This window comes from Simochromis diagramma, unplaced genomic scaffold (genome assembly GCF_900408965.1).
Source record: "Simochromis diagramma unplaced genomic scaffold, fSimDia1.1 OVJJ01000602.1, whole genome shotgun sequence".
In the NCBI taxonomy this organism is placed as follows: domain Eukaryota; kingdom Metazoa; phylum Chordata; class Actinopteri; order Cichliformes; family Cichlidae; genus Simochromis; species Simochromis diagramma.
The window spans coordinates 12,270,471-12,288,708 of record NW_024387040.1 but is presented as its reverse complement, the minus strand read 5'-3'; the positions used below and the strand labels follow the sequence as shown (position 1 = coordinate 12,288,708).

At 37.1% G+C, this 18,238-nt stretch overlaps 1 protein-coding gene across 3 annotated transcripts in view; it reads right to left on the bottom strand.

Annotated features, from left to right (window-relative positions):
- Positions 1-272: 272 nt before the first annotated feature.
- adgrg2a (adhesion G protein-coupled receptor G2a) overlaps positions 273-18,238 on the bottom strand; it is a 37,725-nt gene continuing 19,759 nt past the window's right edge. For 2 of the 3 annotated variants that reach the window (XM_040044133.1, XM_040044134.1), the window contains 25 exons: positions 16,171-16,282; positions 16,031-16,089; positions 15,896-15,943; positions 15,581-15,648; positions 15,426-15,469; positions 14,888-14,921; positions 14,752-14,786; positions 14,475-14,602; positions 14,261-14,378; positions 12,023-13,668; positions 7,865-11,920; positions 7,661-7,758; positions 7,439-7,566; positions 7,177-7,333; positions 6,872-7,024; positions 6,602-6,724; positions 6,423-6,468; positions 6,234-6,337; positions 5,986-6,110; positions 5,631-5,899; positions 5,423-5,522; positions 3,732-4,018; positions 3,486-3,587; positions 2,583-2,702; positions 273-2,496 (listed from right to left, as the gene is read on the bottom strand). In XM_040044133.1, the coding sequence (XP_039900067.1) occupies positions 2,393-2,496; positions 2,583-2,702; positions 3,486-3,587; positions 3,732-4,018; positions 5,423-5,522; positions 5,631-5,899; positions 5,986-6,110; positions 6,234-6,337; positions 6,423-6,468; positions 6,602-6,724; positions 6,872-7,024; positions 7,177-7,333; positions 7,439-7,566; positions 7,661-7,758; positions 7,865-11,920; positions 12,023-13,668; positions 14,261-14,378; positions 14,475-14,602; positions 14,752-14,786; positions 14,888-14,921; positions 15,426-15,469; positions 15,581-15,648; positions 15,896-15,943; positions 16,031-16,089; positions 16,171-16,282 (8,264 nt within the window). In that variant the 3' untranslated portion in view covers positions 273-2,392. The other variant, XM_040044135.1, reaches the window with a different exon arrangement.

Genomic DNA, 18,238 nt, shown 5'->3' with positions numbered 1-18,238 from the left:
TAACAGGATTATAACTGTAATATTATCCTGGTTAAAGCTGGGGGATTTTTATTTCACTTAGAAGCTATAATTAAGATTTGCCTCGGTAATAATAACCTGCCAAATAGCTGTAATAAAACTGCACACTTGCCAACAGGCCATCATCATATCAGAGTTAAAGGTAGTGCAAAGTGATGGGATTATACTGACATCTGGTGGAAGATGGTGGCACTTGAAGAGTTTTTATGGAAAACAAGCTCCCAGAAGATACTTGAATGACTCTTAACACCAACTGATTTTGATTTGTCTTTATTTACATTTAATACTGTCAATGCAAACTCTTCTGCCTGAGGCTGAAGAGCACAAGTGGGTGTATAGAAAACGATACATAAACAGATATGATTTAATGAAATGTACTGAAGCTGAAATTTGCCCATCTATAGAAGTGCTTTAAAATAAAAACTTTATTCTCTGTAGAACATTGTGAGAACACACACCCTATTAGTTTAGACTTTTATTCATTATAGCCAGGGTTCATAAGCCTTAATAAAAGTGCTTTACACCACAATATGCGAATAATTATTGAAACTACGATACTAAGATAGCTTTGTACCATAAGACAAATCTTACCAAGTACCCAAATGGTACCATGACTACATTACCATTAGCAATTACAAATGCCATTAATACAGAAAATATATAAATATAAACGTTTTTATTTATTTAATGATTTATATGTGCACAAATTCATACACATTTTGTTTGGCAATAAAGTATGGCACCTGGCGTGACAGCCTTTTTAGCTTCATTCCATGTGAACCGGGAAGCATTAACTCCTGAGCTCCAATTTGGAGTTTTCTGCATGTGAGGGTTGAACAGAGACAAAAGACATGACATCAAGGATCTTTAAGACCGCAGTGGAGTCACAAAGTCAAAAATTAAAACATAAACAGGTAAAACAAAGGTGATAAGGTATAATGGTATTGCATAACATGACTGTCAATACCACAAATAGACCGTTTAAACTGCATCAGTATATGTCCTTAAAATTTTGAGTGAACTTAAAATGACTCTAACTAGAAGGCATTTTGAAGAAGCTGGTAAACAAAACATTTGGTTTACAAAAAAACAGTGATTATGCTTTCAAGCAGAATTAGGATTGATTGGCATTGGGCATTCAGGATTAAATTTAATTTATGGTATTCATGCTTATCAGTGTGACATCTGTGCCTCCAGCTCTTCATTTTTCTCCCAGCATCTCTCACTCATGGGCTTAACATTAGAGGTCGCCCTGTTCTGAGGTTGGAAATCATGTAAAACTTTTAATAGCTAACTGGTGCCGACCTCTGAGGCTAACCTTGACAGGCTGCAATTGAACTGGCGCTGGGTGGGCGTGAGATGCTCTGCTGAAGGTTACTCAACACGGTGATGAGAGGGTTGTCTGCTGGGATCATAATTGTAGTTTTTTTTCCCCCTCCTGTTGAAAGGGTTTGATTAAAGATGTAAAGATGTGGAGTAGATGTGAAAGTCTGATGCAAAAAGTGAGAGAGCAGCTGGGCAGGTGATAAGTTGAAGTTAGTTTTTTCTTTTTTATTTCATCTTTCATGGCATGCAAATGGCCTTCCAAGGACATTTAGCAAAATGTGTCCTTGTTAAAAAGGACAGGACATAAATCCCATATTGTGATTGTGCTTCAGTTCGCCACATGAAAATATTTCAAATCTTTTTTCTTTTTCATAAAAAGCATGTCTGAACCAAATTTTAAAAAAACCTCTATAATGTAGTGAATAATACAATATTTAACACAGAACTGCACCCTTAGATAATCTTGCAGATATCAACTTTTATCAGATATGATCAAGCAGTTGAGTTTGGCATGTGCACATTTTGCATCAATCAACCTTGTCTCTGTAGGTAGCTAAATACATCCCAAAGTGCCATTTGACACTGCCAGAATAAACTTAGAATTTGGCAAAGGCACTGAAATGTAGAGTTAAGACTGGAAATTCCGTCATTTGTCTGTTCAAGAAATGAATATAGCCTCAAAGAAATAGCCAGATAATAATCTATACAATACTGACAGCATCTGTTCTCGGCTACCAAGTAAATGCAGTTCAATATAATGTTTCAGTTTCAGTAGTACACCTTATCTCTGCTAACAAGACTCTTTCATTATCTATACTATTAGTGTAGAATTGAAAACATTCTCCACTTTTTGATTTCTTCTTCTCTAAAGGTATTTAGACAAAGGTCTCCTTTGTCCCTGATCCTCTTTAGTCCTTCATCGAACCTTCATTTTTTTGGAACATTAAGGCTTTCTTAAGGAAAACTACTCCTCCAATTTGCATCTTGTAAACTCCCAGAGATCATTTCTTGGAATTGGCTGTAATCACAAAAGAAAGCTCAGGTAGAGTCATTTGGTAGTTTTGCCTTGTTTCAGATTTCCCCTGTGAATATCGTTGAGGACGACATCATTGTTGGAGCTGTCAGATATCCCGCTGTCCGCGAACACAGAGCCTGCGGGCAATGAGAACAATGTGTTATGAAGAATATATTCAAATATGCGATGTTTGAAAAGGACTATCTGCCACCGCATCACATACCACTGCTATTGGTGCCATAACTGACAACAGAGGAGCTTCGAGAAGTGAACTTTGGATCCAAGGTGATTGCACTGGAGCGAGAGATATTCTTCTTGTTTTGTGTGAATGTTCGACTCCAATCTGTAGAATACATGACCGTTTAACCAAAAATAGGCTGAAAATTGACACGTTTGTTTGCTCTAAAAAACTATCTGCTTTTTGAAAAGGCAGGGTAATACGACAAGATTTCACTTTGATTTTCCTGTCACATTCTTTAAAATCTCTGCCAAATCTCTTGTTAGGTCAAAGCAACCCAGAAACACTTTTAAGCCATTCATATTTATGCTTATCTAAAGGCTTAAATCTAGAACATTAGCACTAATTAGCAGTTATCTATCAGGTATGTAGCTAATATTTAACAAATGTTTTTTGGCTTTAAAGCAGTCAATCCTCAAAAAATCTGAAAACCTTCCCAGAAAACAAGAAAACAAACCAAGTACTGCGAAGTACTGTAGGAGTGGTCTGCTAGTTTTATGTCAATTCTAGAGTTCAGCAGTTGGTGAGAGGCAAGTTCAACCCATTAGTCGGGGCATTAGTTTCAGAAAGATAGAGAATTCAACTGTAATTAGCTGGTTTATGATAAGCAGTAAACTATGTGGATTTAACAAGTTTAGCTTTGGATTTAAACCTGAGCTCTCCTCACACATGGATGTGAATGACATACTACATCCATGCATGTGTATATCATATCTTTATTTAGATTACTTTAAGTTTTTATTTAAATGACTAACTTATTTTGGTGGAAATTAAGAACAAAATTTGAAGACAAAGGTTCTAAAGCAACCACTGTTTACTCTGTTGTAACCAACTGAACTACTATAAAGTGCTTCTAAAGAAATCTTCGGGAACATTTAGTAATTTCACCTGAGTTCTCAGCCAGTCGCAGTTTTCCACAGCAAAGGTAAGTTCTCCACTGCCTGCGGACATTCTCCTTTATGGCGCAGTGGAAAACAAAGACAAAGAAACCTACACAGGAACAGTAAGGAAGTAGCTTATAGTATACATCCATGCATTTTATAGTGTTATTATTGTGTTATTATATATTTGTGTTATTATGATAAAAAATAATCAATCCTATTTTGAAATTCAAGGTGTTTATACACATGTCACCTTGCAGAGAGTTGAATATAGAAAAAAGGTAAACAAAGGGTAAGTAGAGGGGTCCCCATGCAAACAGAGCAAACCCCCAGGTAAGGCCGAGGATGATGACGAGGCCGGTGACACTGCGCAGATCAGTCATAACACTTCTTTTGGGAGACTGGTTGTGGGGGTTCTGCTTCTTGATACGTGAAAGCTGTCCCATAACAACGATGAAGGCCAGCAGGCACAGGATAAAGATCAGGAGGAAATAGGCCACCACACCCACATAGAAGGCTATGTTATTACTCAGCCAGCAGCTACAGAAAGAAAACAAAGGAGAAATGACCAAGGGAACATTTTAGCTTCAAAACAGTGATAACTTGTTTTCTTTCTCTTCACTTAGGTTGCTTCAAAATTATTAGATGCTGTGGCGACACAACTAAAGCAGTGTGATTAATCAAAGGTTAAGTTCTTTGCTAAGGTGGCTGGACCATCTAATTTGTTGATGTGTATGGCAAAATCCATTTACAGTAGATATTTTGACTCCTCCTATTTTGACAGGGATATTTTGACTCCTCACTTGGAAAAATCACTCTAAAATTCATAATGGCTCTGTTTCAATATGTGCATCAGCATCAATAATCCATGCCATAAAGCAGCCTCATGGAATGTGAGAATCCTGGCAGTTGCATAGTGTTTTTAAATCATCATCTCTGATCAGTGTTGGGAGAATCAAGTTAGGACATTTTTCCACAGTTGCCACTCCTGGGAAATACTTTGGTTTAGCAATGGTGACATTAGTTCAACTGGTTATTGCACAGTTTCATACTCAGGAGCTGAAAAATGGAAATGGCTGATTTCCTGACAGTTTGACAGTTTGTATGCAGTGTTTATGCTGATAAACTGTTTTTTGCCAAAAATAGAGCTGTGCATTTTGTCCAAAGATCTCTGCCTTGATCTCCTCTATCCAAAGGGAATTGTTCTAAAATTATTGTGTTTTTTCAGTTGTAATTTTGCAAATATAAGCCATGCTGCCATGTCCCTTTGAAGAGAACAGGTTTTCTCCTGGCAGCCCTTCCAAATAAGCTATATTTTCTCTGTCTTTTTCTAATTGTACTTTAATGAACCTAAACATTTAATATGTTACCGCTGATTTCTCTATGATTGCTGCTGATGTCTTTTCTGCTTGGCGTTGTGTTAACACACACCTGAATGCTCCAGAGCAGCAAACTGCCAACACTTGCTGATGATTAGTTAATTCAGTGTATTTTATTAAGAGAACCAGGCTGCTGTTTACCCTCTTAATTCTAATGGAAGCAGTAATGGTATACTTAGTTTTTCACATGGTGCTTGTACATTTTGGCTTAATTCTGGGTAAATAATGCCACTGTGTAAAATCGTGTGGTATTTAAATAGATAACCTTTATTATATTTTTTCAAGAAATATGTTTAACCAACATTATGGGAATGCTGCTTACTCTCAAATGCCGTTTAGGAAAAGCACAGACTTCACTTTCCAAAATGTTATTAACCATTCAAAATATTTTACACTACAAGCCTTATTCATCTCATTTACTATTCACATACACGATCAGAATTCAGTATCTTGCCCAAGTAAGTGTTCTATCTACAGTACTTAGCCATAGCTTCTTGGTGAGTTTAATCAAGAAAATGGATCTAAAGCTTTGACATACAAAACAAAATATTAAAAAATAACTCACAAGTTATCTGAAGTGTCATTTGTGTGTTTTCCATAATTAATCAAACCATAGTTGTTTTTGTCCACGGATATCACAATAATTACAATGACAAGAGGAATACCTGCAAAAAACCCAAGGTTAATCAAAGGAAATTTATGAACACATTTAAAATATTGATATAATGAAAAATTAATAATTGATCATCAAGTAAAAGTTTGAAGATTCCTACCCCAACCCGTCAAAGTGAACTTCAGCATGTACTGGCTCAGGTAGGGTGTAAAAACTCGCACAATGCTGAGATACATATGCAGGGCCTCAAGCCCCGCCCATGTAAATGATGTCAGCAGGAAGTAGTGCAGGAAGAAGGCAGTACAAATACAGAGGCCTGTATTGTTGTGGCTCGCCAGCCAGCTGTCCAGCAGGAACACCAAGTTCAGGAAGAGCAGAGATAAACAGAGTTGGACCAAGATCTTGGCTGGTATATCCCTTAGCAATTTTCTACAAAGACAGAGTTTAATAAAGAACGTTAAGAAATTTATAAGACTAAACAGTAATGATTGATGTGCACCAAAATAGATCCTTACGGAAAAGAAAGATACGTCAGCAATGTGATAGCAAGAAAAATAGCAGAGATTCCACAGCCAATGTAGGTGATGAAAGTAAGAATTTGTGTGTTCTTCTGGTCAGGAAGTTCCTGTCTGGACAAATCCTGCATGGAGAAGTGGCATACACAACAAACAGACAGTGAACACAAACTGAGGCAATTTGTTTCCGTTGCTGGTTGTTATAAATTATACATGAAACAGAAACAGGTGCACAAATTCACACTAACCAGCAGTACTGCAAAGGATGTAAGATGGCTGCAGCTGCAGATTGTATATTCAGGGGTGCTGTTGACCACAAAGCAGCCAACAGAGCTCCAGCCTCCTCCACCACCTGAAAAATAACATCAAGGGCAGGAATATTTACACCTGGGGCTTTCTGGCTCTTCACAGACACTGTTTGAAATGTGCAAACTCACTATTCAGCGTGAAATCCCAAAATGCACATTTGGCTGTGTAGTTTTCCTACAAACCAAAAACAATTTGTTATTACAGTTTATCTTTTTGTGAGCCTATATTGTTTATAATTGCAGTGATATAATGTTATGATCATAAGTGAACAATACAAAACTACTAACGTGCTGCACATGACACTCACATGAACCGGGTTTCTGTTTCGGATGGTGAACTTAATGTTTTCACTCAGGTTGCTAATTGACAGATTAGCCACACTTGAGCCTAGAACTGCGCTGACAAGAGTTTTGTTATCTAATGATGCATCCTGCAAAAATGAAGAAATATACAGAGGTCAGTTACAGGAGAATGAGATTCGCTTTAAATTTAACCCCTTTCATATAGGTCATAATCAATTAGATAAATCAAAACAGAAAATAAATAAATACATTCTGATATGACAGTGAGAAAGCACCTTAAAGAATGAATTTTTTGCATAGAAAGTAAACTGGACGCTGTTGGCCTGCTTCTGCTCTTCAGGGCTGATACCAGATGTGAGGGAGGCAGGCAAGTATACAGACGCCAAAGCAGGCTCTGAGCGTTTCATGGTCCTTTTTGGGCCACTGAACTGAAAACACACAATAAATAAATAATTAAGTGGTAGGTTTGGGTTTAGGTGTGGTTGAGCCCTTACGTGTCTTAGAGACTAAGATTGATATGTTTATTTTAAAAAAAGGCTCTCATGTGAGGACCAATGTCTTTTGATGAGCAGATGACTACCTGGACATGATCAGTGTTAAAAACATCAAAAAGGATTGTTGTGAAGTTGCTCCCATTCACTGTTTTCACAGCAACAACTAAGGAACTGGTTGACAGAATTCCATCGCCACCGGTGACAGCCAGTTTAACACCCAGATCATCCACCAAGTGAATCAGCCTGTCGCCAAGAAATACAACACAAACATCAGGGGAAAAAAATCACATTGTGCATGTGCATATGTTATTTTCTTTGTTTGTTTTAAGACAGACGTGTGTGTTGAACCTGTTTGCAGATTTAGAGAGTGCCTCAGGGTTACTGTCCATCAAGTTACTGACAACTTTGATTACCACTGATGGTGAAACAGAGGGACTGTCCAGATGCTTCTCCAGCGTCTCAACCAACACTGACACCTTAAAATTCCCAAATGAGACATTAAAATAAACAAACACAGTCGTTATCCATTTAAATGTTAGTTGCACAACAGAGCTGCAGAGTGACATTTACTTGAGAGGCGTTGAGCAGAGATACAGCCTGTGTTTGATTCAACAGGTAGACTGCTTCATCAGTTGTTTGTACATCAGTTGTGGAAGTTCCTGTGTTCTCTACAGGAGCAAATCATCAAATCAGTAGATCTATTTTTTTGTTCTGTAGCTTAAAACTCGATAGTAATAACTTTTTTAAAAAGGTTAAACTGCAGTATCTACATACCAGCCACTGTGGTGGTTGTAGTAGTTTTGGTGAGAGGTGTTGTATAAGTCAAAGAAACCTCAGCAGTTGTGCCATTTAAATCTTGTGGACCATGACCTGTTATAGTAGTTGCAGTGGTTGCGGGTGAGATAATAACAACAGATGCATTTTCTGTTGTTGTTGTCGTTGTTGTCGTTGTTGTCGTTGTTGTCGTTAAACCGGCCTCTGGTCTGTCATCTGTTTGGACAGTGCTGGCAGCTGTGGTGGACATGCTTTCATTTTTGCTTATTGTTGTGACATGAGTCAAACTCACTGTGGTGAAATTTGCAGTCTGGTTCTTCAGTGGAGCTGAAGTAGGTTTAGTACTGTGAGACACTGCAGCAGTTGTGCTTTTCTCTGTGGTTCCAATAATTGCAGTTGTTTTATTTTGAGATAGAATAGTCGGAGTAATGATCACTGGTGTTGTGTAATTGTTAGAGGCTGTAGTTGTGCTCTTTATCATTGTGTAGTTGGGAGATATTGTTGTTGTACTAACTGTTGTGTTACTGGTTGTCGCCACACCATTGTGTAAAGTTGTGCCAGCTGTTGTTACATTGTACATTGCTGTGTAATTGTTGTCAGCTGTGGTTGCAGCATACACAAGGGTGTAATTACTACCAGATCCAGTTGCATTATAAACTATTGTGTAGTTGTTGTTAGTTGCAGTTACATTAAAATTGTTGCCAGATGTAATTGCATTATACACTACTGTGTAATTGATGACAGCTGTGGATGCATTATACATTGCTGTATAATTATTACCAGGTGTAGTTGCTGTGGAACTATTCATAGTTGTAGCTGTACTAAAGTTGCTGGACACTAATGTGGAATTACTGCCAGGTGTAGTTGCATAATTAAGTGTTGTGTAATTTTGGTTAGTTGTATTTTCATTCAAATTGGTCCCAGATGTAGTGGCATTATGAACTACTGTGTCATTGTTGTTCACTGTGGTTGCATCGTAAACCTTTGTGTAACTGTGCCCACCTGTAGTTGTATAATTATTGCTACCTGAAGTTGTATTTTGTGGGATTATGTAATTGTTACCAGCTGTGGTTGTGCCATCGACTGTTGTATAATTGTTTCTCTCTATAGTTGCACTGTGAACTGTTGTAGAATTATTGTTGGCTGTGGTTGCGTTGTAGCTGTTGCCAGGTTGTCTGTCATTGTTTCTGACCGTAGTTGCATTGTACGCTGTTGTAAAATTATTGCTGGACATAGCTGTATTGTACAATGTTGTAGAATTATTGCTGGCTGTAGTTGTGTTGTAATTGTTGTCTGACCTCGCTGAATTGTAGGTTGTTGCGTAAATGTTGCTGGCTGTAGTATTATTGTTGGCTGTAGTTGTATTATAACTGTTGCTAGTTTGTCTGTCATTATTGCCAGAAGTAAATGAATTGTACAGTGATGTATTGTTCAAAGTTGTTAGAAATGGGCTCACTGTTGTGTAATTGTTGTTTGCAGTTGTTGTATTGTAAATATTGCCAGTTTCTATGTAACTGTTACCAGCCGTGGTTTCACTGTACATTGTTGTGTAATTGCTACCATCTATAGTTGTATTATACATTGTAGTGTCATTTTTGCTTGTTGTAGTTTGAGTGTATACTGTTGGATAACTGTCGGCAGCTATAGTTGTATTGTATGTTGTGTAATTGTCATCAGTTGTTGTTGCACTGTTGACTGTTGTATAATTGTTTCTGACTGTAGCTGCATTGTATGCTGTTGTAAGATTATTGCTTGACATATCTGTATTGTACAATGTTGTAGAATTATTGCTGGCTGTAGTTGTGTTGTAATTGTTGTCTGACATAGTTGCATTGTACGCTGTTGTATAATTGTTGTTGGACACAGCTGTATTATACACTGTTGTAGAAGAAATGTTGGTTGTAGTTGTGTTGTAATTGTTCTCAGTTTTTCTGTCATTGTTGCCAGATATAATTGAATTGTACACTGTTGTACTGTTCGGAGTTGTTAAAAATGGGCTCACTGTTGTGTAATTGTTGCTGGCTGTTGTTGTATTGTAAATATTGCCAGTTTCTATGTAACTGTTACCAGCTGTGGTTTCACTATACACTGTTGTGTAATTTCTACCAGCTACAGTTGCATTATACACTGTACTGTCATTTTTGCTTGATGTAGTTTGAGTGTATGCTGTTGGATGACTGTCGGCAGCTATAGTTGTATTGTATGTTGTGTAAGTGTCACCAGGTGTTGTTGCGCTGTTGACTGTTGTATAATTGTTTCTGGCTGTAGTTGCATTGTATGCTGTTGTAAAATTATTGCTCAACATAGCTGTATTGTACAGTGTTATAGAATTATTGTTGGCTGTAGTTGTATTGTAACTGTTGCCAGTTTGTCTGTCATTATTGCCAGAAGTAATTGAATTGTACAGTGACGTATTGCTCAAAGTTGTTAGAAATGGGCTCACTGTTGTGTTATTGTTGTTTGCTGTAGTTGTATTGTATGCTGTTGTTGAATTTTTGGCACTTGTATTTGCACTGAGCACTGTTGTGTAATTGTCTGTAGTGTAATTGTTGCTGGCTGTAGTTGTGTTGTAAATATTACCAGTTTCTATGTAACTGTTACCAGCTGTGGTTTCACTGTACACTGTTGTGTAATCGCTACCAGCTACAGTTGCATTATACATTGTACTGTCATTTTTGCTTGATGTAGTTTGAGTGTATGCTGTTGGATAACTGTCGGCAGCTATAGTTGTACTGTATGTTGTGTAATTGTCACCAGGTGTTGTTGCGCTGTTGACTGTTGTATAATTGTTTCTGACTGTAATTGCATTATTGTCAGAAGTAACTGAATTGTACACTGTTGTACTGTTCAGAGTTGTTAGAAATGGGCTCACTGTTGTAAAATTATTGATGGCTGTAGTTGTGTTATAATTGTTGTCCGACATAGCTGAATTGTAAGTTGTTGCGTAAATGTTTCTGGCTGTAGTTGCATTGTGCGCTGGTGTATAATTATTGCTACCTGTAGTTTGTGGTATTTTGTAATTGTTATCAGCTGTGGTTGTGCCATCGACTGTTGTATAATTGTTTCTCTCTGTAGTTGCACTGTGAACTGTTGTAGAATTATTGTTGGCTGTGGCTGTGTTGTAACTGTTGCCAGGTTGTCTGTCATTGGTGCCAGATGTAATTGAATTGTACACTGTTGTATTGCTCAAAGTTGTTAGAAATGGGCTCACTGTTGTGTTATTGTTGTTTGCTGTAGTTGTATTGTATGCTGTTGTTGAATTTTTGGCACTTGTATTTGCACTGAGCACTGTTGTGTAATTGTCGCTGGCTGTAGTTGTATTGTAAATATTACCAGTTTCTATGTAACTGTTACCAGCTGTGGTTTCACTGTACACTGTTGTGTAATCGCTACCAGCTACAGTTGCATTATACATTGTACTGTCATTTTTGCTTGATGTAGTTTGAGTGTATGCTGTTGGATAACTGTCGGCAGCTATAGTTGTATTGTATGTTGTGTAATTGTCATCAGTTGTTGTTGCACTGTTGACTGTTGTATAATTGTTTCTGACTGTAATTGCATTATTGTCAGAAGTAACTGAATTGTACACTGTTGTACTGTTCAGAGTTGTTAGAAATGGGCTCACTGTTGTAGAATTATTGATGGCTGTAGTTGTGTTATAATTGTTGTCCGACATAGCTGAATTGTAAGTTGTTGCGTAAATGTTGCTGGCTGTAGTTGCATTGTGCGCTGTTGTATAATTATTGCTACCTGTAGTTGGTGGTATTTTGTAATTGTTACCAGCTGTGGTTGTGCCATCGACTGTTGTATAATTGTTTCTCTCTGTAGTTGCACTGTGAACTGTTGTAGAATTATTGTTGGCTGTGGCTGTGTTGTAACTGTTTCCAGGTTGTCTGTCATTGGTGCCAGATGTAATTGAATTGTACACTGTTGTATTGTTTAGAGTTGTTAGAAATGGGCTCACTGTTGGGTAATTGTTGTTTGCTGTAGTTGTATTGTATGCTGTTGTTGAATTTTTGGCACTTGTATTTGCACTGTGCACTGTTGTGTAATTGTCTGTAGTGTAATTGTTGCTGGCTGTAGTTGTGTTGTAAATATTACCAGTTTCTATGTAACTGTTATCAGCTGTGGTTTCACTGTACACTGTTGTGTAATTGCTACCAGCTATAGTTGCATTATACGCTGTACTGTCATTTTTGCTTGTTGTAGTTTGATTGTATGCTGTTGAATAACTGTCGCCAGCTGTAGTTGTATTGTATGTTGTGTGACTGTCACCTGTTAGGGTTGCGCTGTTGACTGTTGTATAATTGTTTCTGGCTGTAGTTGCATTGTACGCTGTTGTAAAATTATTGTTGGACATAGCTGTATTGTACAATGTTGTAGAATTATTGCTGGCTGTAGTTGTGTTGTAATTGTTGTCTGACATAGCTGAATTGTAGGTTGTTGCGTAAATGTTGCTGGCTGTAGTTGCGTTGTAACTGTTGCCAGTTTCTCTGTCACTGGTGCCAGATGTAATTGAATTGTATGGTGTTGTATTGTTCAGAGATGTTAAAAATGGGCTCACTGTCCTGTAATTATTGTTTACTGTAGTTGTATTGTTTGCTTTTGTTACATTTTCTCTGTAACTGTAACCAGCTGTAGTTTCACTGTACACTGTTGTAGAATTATTTTTAGCTGTAGTTGTATTGTAATTATTACCTGATACAACTGAATTGTAGGCTGTTGTGTTAATGTTGCTGGTTTCAGTTTTATTGTAAGCAACTGCATTTGAAATGTACATTGTAGTACTGCTAGCTGAACTTTCTGAACTATTATATACTGCCTTGTTTTTGCTTTCTGTGGTTACATTATACACATTGTTTAGAGTCCCTGTTGTGTCATTACTGTCAGATGCTGTTACATTGTTAACAAATGTGTGTTTGCCAGTGGGAGTAAATGCTCCAGTTGTGGTTACATTGTACACTGTTGTGCCACTGGGAGATGGTGTAACCGTTGCAAGACCTGGAGATGTTACATTGTCAGTGGGAAATGGTGTAACTGTATCTATATTGGTCTTTGTTACATAATTGTCAGTATATGCATTTGCTGCAGGATCTTGAGATGTTAAATTGTCAGTGGGAATTGGTGTAACTGCAACTAAATTGGTCTTTGTTGTATGATTTGTGTTATATGCATTGTATGCAAGATCTGGAGATGTTACATTGTTGATGGGAGAGGGTGTAACTGCAACTACATTGTTCTTTGTTGTATAATCTTTGGCATATGCTGTGGCTGTAGTTACATTGTATATTGTTGTAAGATCTGGAGATGTTGCTGTTGTAGTTGCTTTGTGTACAGTTTGATTAGGAGATGGTGTAGATGCATTTGTTATTTTAGAGAGTGTAGTACTCTTAAGCACTGAATCAGGCATAACAGTTGTGCTGTTGTGTACTGCTATGAAAGCGCTGGTTATGGTGTTGGTTAGTTGGGTTTCATTAGGTAAAGTATTTTGCACTGTTGTTTTATTAAACACAGTTGAAGGAACTATTTGTGAGCTATTCTGAAGAATAGGTTGTGCTGATGGGGACTTTGCACTGGCAGTTGTTTGAAAAAATGTTGTGTTTTCTTTTTTTTGCACTGTATTTTCAATTGTTGCATAAATATCTCCACTTGTATTGGTCAACGATTTGGTGGTATCAGTCAAAGATTGCATAGCTGCAGTAATGCCGTTGGCCAGAGTTGAAAGTTCTGTTGTGGTTGGAACAGCTGAAGTGTCTGAAGGGCAGCTGTCAGTCAGAAGAACAGCAAGTGTCTCACTTGCTTCACTGTGGAAAAAAAAATATGATAAATAGGTTAGAAATTATATCCTATTAGAGTCTACTGGACATAAAACACATCTCCTCTAACAGATTGTATACAATTTTGGGAAAAATGAACAACTTTCACAATATAGTAAGTGACATCAACATATATATAAAAACACTTTCTTACACAGAGCTCTTCTGTCTTAAACAAAAAATAAATAAATAAAAAATAATAAAAAATAATAGTAGATAGGAAAGTAATCTAATATTGAAGGAGAGTAATAAAAATAATTCAGCAAAACTTGTAAATGAAGAATGACAAAATAAAAAACTCATGTAAAAGTGTAAATGATGTTGAAACAAAAAATGTAGTACTTCCTATTATTATCATAAACATACAATGGTTTGGTTATGTTGTATTTGTTATGTCATGTTGGAGAAACAGAGTACATCCCCAATAACCTTGCACTTTTTTGTGTATTTACAGAAAATATGAAAAAAAACCCACTCTTAAATTTCCTACTTACAGTTAATGTACATGACTATGAAGCCATGTGGGCATAATTTTCAGAGGCTGTATTTTATATAAGCCTATATTTTATACTCTTGTTACCATGCAAGTAGTGTAGGGTCAGGTTGACAAACATCTGAGCTCCGCAGGTCACTGGCAACCCAGGTCAGGTTGGATTCCAACAGTCTCTGGACAGGCAAACCAGGAGCACCACACACCACTGACAAAGCACAGAGTACCATGAGTAACAGTGACAAATTATTATATCATGTAAAGCAGTTGGTAGGAAAATAACAAAATAAGCATGCAAACTAACTCAGGCGAGTAAGCGAACTTTCAGCTGTAAATAAATTGTTGCTCGCAATGGTCTGTTGCAAAAGTTTTTTTAAGGAGCAAACATTGACGGGTCCAGACATCTCCAATATCACCATACAGCTGTACAACCTAGAGACCAAAAGACAACAGGGTAAAGAGGAAAAAGTTGGATTGACATTACACTCTGTCAGTGGAATTTCTTTTTTCTTTCTACCATTAGCATACGTGCAGGTAAAATGCAAAAAGGAAAACAAAAACCCAAAACAAAACATGATTACCTCTGGTTTGTCCCATGGCATTCTATATGAGCACCCTGAGTAATGAAAGTGAAAACATGATTCACATTATAGAAGTATGATCAATAATTATAGACCTACACAAGAAATCATTATACAAATTTACAGTAAGGTTTACCTGATATTGTTTTGTAATATTATAATTACTGCACCTGGTAAGAAATAATTTTTAATATGTGTAAATTATAATCAGATTTTGTTAAAAGCAATCACATTTAACATCCTGGAAACCTTTAAATGACAATTCTTATTCTCTCTATTGTAAAAACAGACAGACAAACCCAGAACCATGTTCCCAGGTAGGCCTTAGTTACACAGGCCCAAAGACCAACACCATGGCAACAACCGGTTGTCAAAATGTGTATTTCCCAAATGGTTGGTGAGTGGCTTCTTGAGGTGACTGACAGTCACTAGGACTGTCAACCGCTGGTTGTGCAATACAGATTTTTCCCTATCAACCAGAGGTTGGCAGGGGGTCTCTAAGCCTGCATGACTGAGGCAGAAAACCAGGACAGTTTAGTTTAACAGCAGAACTTTTTACTGCTTACTGTTGCTTTGTCTGTTGTTGTGACCAACATACTGATACTAACAAATGCATAGTAAATATCAACATAATCTACAATTACTGTATGTAATGTAACTGGATCAAGACTTACTGTTGCTTTGTGGGACATGTGAGGAGTGCAGCAGGACTTAGTAACTGTCAAATAGGGTTACAAAGTTACAAAGTTGCATTATATATATATATATATATATATATAGTAATTATATATTAATGAAGCATACTTTAAGCATACAGTGTGGTACATACCAAGCTTTTTAGGGACTGAATGTTAACAGCTTCACTAGTAACATTGATTCTAAAAGCATAAAATTGGCCTGAGAAAGCAATAAAGAAAAGGGATGGTTAGTATGTGGGTGGAGTTTCTGAGACACCATAAAAATACTTATTAACTGAGAAGTTCTCTTCTCAGATAGCTTGCTTCATAGAAGCAACGTTCTGTTTTCCAAAAGCCTAAATATTTTCTTTAAATTTGAATAACAATGGTGCATTCACTCATCACATATTGCAGCAGCAGCCTGGATTCTAAAAATGTCAATGCAATATTGTGATTATTTTTCTTACGTGTAGAATTACAGAAAGCTGTGCAATCACAGAAGCGAGGCATTTCCCCTGAGGATCAGACAAACATGGTTACAGCAGCAAAACCCTTGATAAACAGGGGTGAATATAAAAAGCATCTGTGTTTGTGATACTCACTGCTACAAGAGTCTGTCTTCAATTTAGGAGCCGGGTTGGAGTTGGGCTCTAAGAGGAAGCTGTAGATTAAACATGTATAAGTTACAGGGTGTACAGACACACATCCAGTGGACATTAAAAAAAAAAAGTGTGTTGCTCACCATGTTAGTGGGGAGGATTTATTTGACTGACAGATATCGTCAAGAGAAGACGTGGAATTGCATCTCACAAAACCGCCACTAGAGGGCTCTGCATCCTTACACAGATTTCGACCTGATGTGGAGAAAATCCAAAGAGAGTATTGGATCCGTCAATGTCTGATTTTACACTTATTTTGGTTATTTAATATACTTTTTTCAAGAGAGAGCTGAAAATATCACACACGTACACAATGCAAATTTTCTATGACAGGCACAGATATTATCAGAAATCCTACTTACTGATATACCTGTTAGGTACACCTGTTCATCTGCTTGTTAACAACAAGATCTAAACAGCCAATAGCACGGCAGAAACCCAACAAATTAAAGCACGTAGCCATGATCAAGACAACCTGCTGGAGTTCAATCTGAGCCTCAGAATTGGGAAGAAAGTTTATTTAGGCCCCTGTGATGGAGCTAGATGGCTAGTGTGAGTATTTGAGAAATGACTAATCTAATGGGATTTTCACTCACAGATCATTTCAATTTGAAAAAAAAAAAAAAGAAAACATCCATTGAGCCAGACTATTTCAAGCTGATAAGAAGGCAAGACCAATCGCAATATCTTGGAACAGGAGATTCACATAGTTGCTGAGTGATGCTGTATGATGGCATCATGCCAATTTGGATCAAAATCTCTGAAGAATGTTTGCAGCACCTTGTTGAATCTGTGCCACAAAGAATTAAGGCCGTTCTGAGCCAAAAAGGGCTCCGACCAAGTACTAGGTGTACCTATCAAAGTGGACACTGAGTGTAAGTTACAGTAAAAATCTAAAGCTAAATCTAAATCTCCAACTCCAAGCTGATGTTCAGCCCATTCCATTGCATTATATCAGAAACTAGTCAGTTCAGAGTTGTTATGAGGAACTCTAATCCAATCTTCTAATCCATCTCCTGTGGTTATAACAATTCTGTTAATCTTGATAAATATCGGTAAGTAAAGTTGAACAGGTATGCCTGAATAGCTATGAAAACACAGAGATGAAGATAAATGTATATTTGGTGGGTGAGTGAACAGTGTGAGTCAAAAAGTCCAGTGACGATTAGTGGATTCTGAGAGGTCTGTCAGCCTACTCCTGTTTGCTGTAATATCACTGGTTAAGTTGACTGATTACAACAGGTCTAATATTTCCGTGTGTACACTTAATTCAAAAATAAATGCAGGTTGCATGTTTGTAAAAAAAAAACTTAGTTAGAAACTTGGAAAAAAATAGTTATATTATTGGGTGTGATTTTTAGGATGGTTCACATGATTCCATTTAATGAGTTAAATATTTGTTTTGATATGATTAAGTTTTGGGGACCATCTAGCTGATGATTCACAGCTAGAAGGTCCTGGACTTTAAGCCTTGAAACTGGAGCCTTTCTGTGTGGAATTTGCATGTGCAAATAGTTTAAATGGTGATTCTAAACTGGTCGTAGGTCTGAATGTGAGTGTGAATGTCTGTCACATGGCTAACATGTGACAGACATTCACACTCCACAGTGTACCACACCTCTCAACTTGTTAGGTGGGAAGCACTCCTTTACCATAATTCACTTTTCATTAGCTAGGTCTATTGCTGTATTTTCAGCCTCAAGTATTATCAAGCATAAATTTTACTTAAGTCACACAAGTATTAACAAGAGATCATCTCTTTAACAGGGAGAGAAAATTAGAGCACATATCTCAGTGTGTCACCCCTTTGATTTGATACTATTTATTGATTTTCAGTAATGAACTTATACATATTAACTTAAGTCACCACCTGGATTTACCTAAGTAAATAGTGTAAGAGCATTTATTTTAAAATTTGTATTTTTTTAAAACTTTTTTTTTTTTTTTGCTTGGCTGTATATTTTTAACTGGTTGTTCTCTTTGGCATGAAACAACTTTGTAAGAAGACACTGGGCAAAGCATCTAAGATGAGCTTTTTATAATCCATCTTCAGGACACTGCGGTTTTCAACACAACAAAGCCACATCAGCAACATTATCAGGAGCTTTGTGCAAGTACTGAATAAGTGCAATCCGATACCCTGGGTACTGT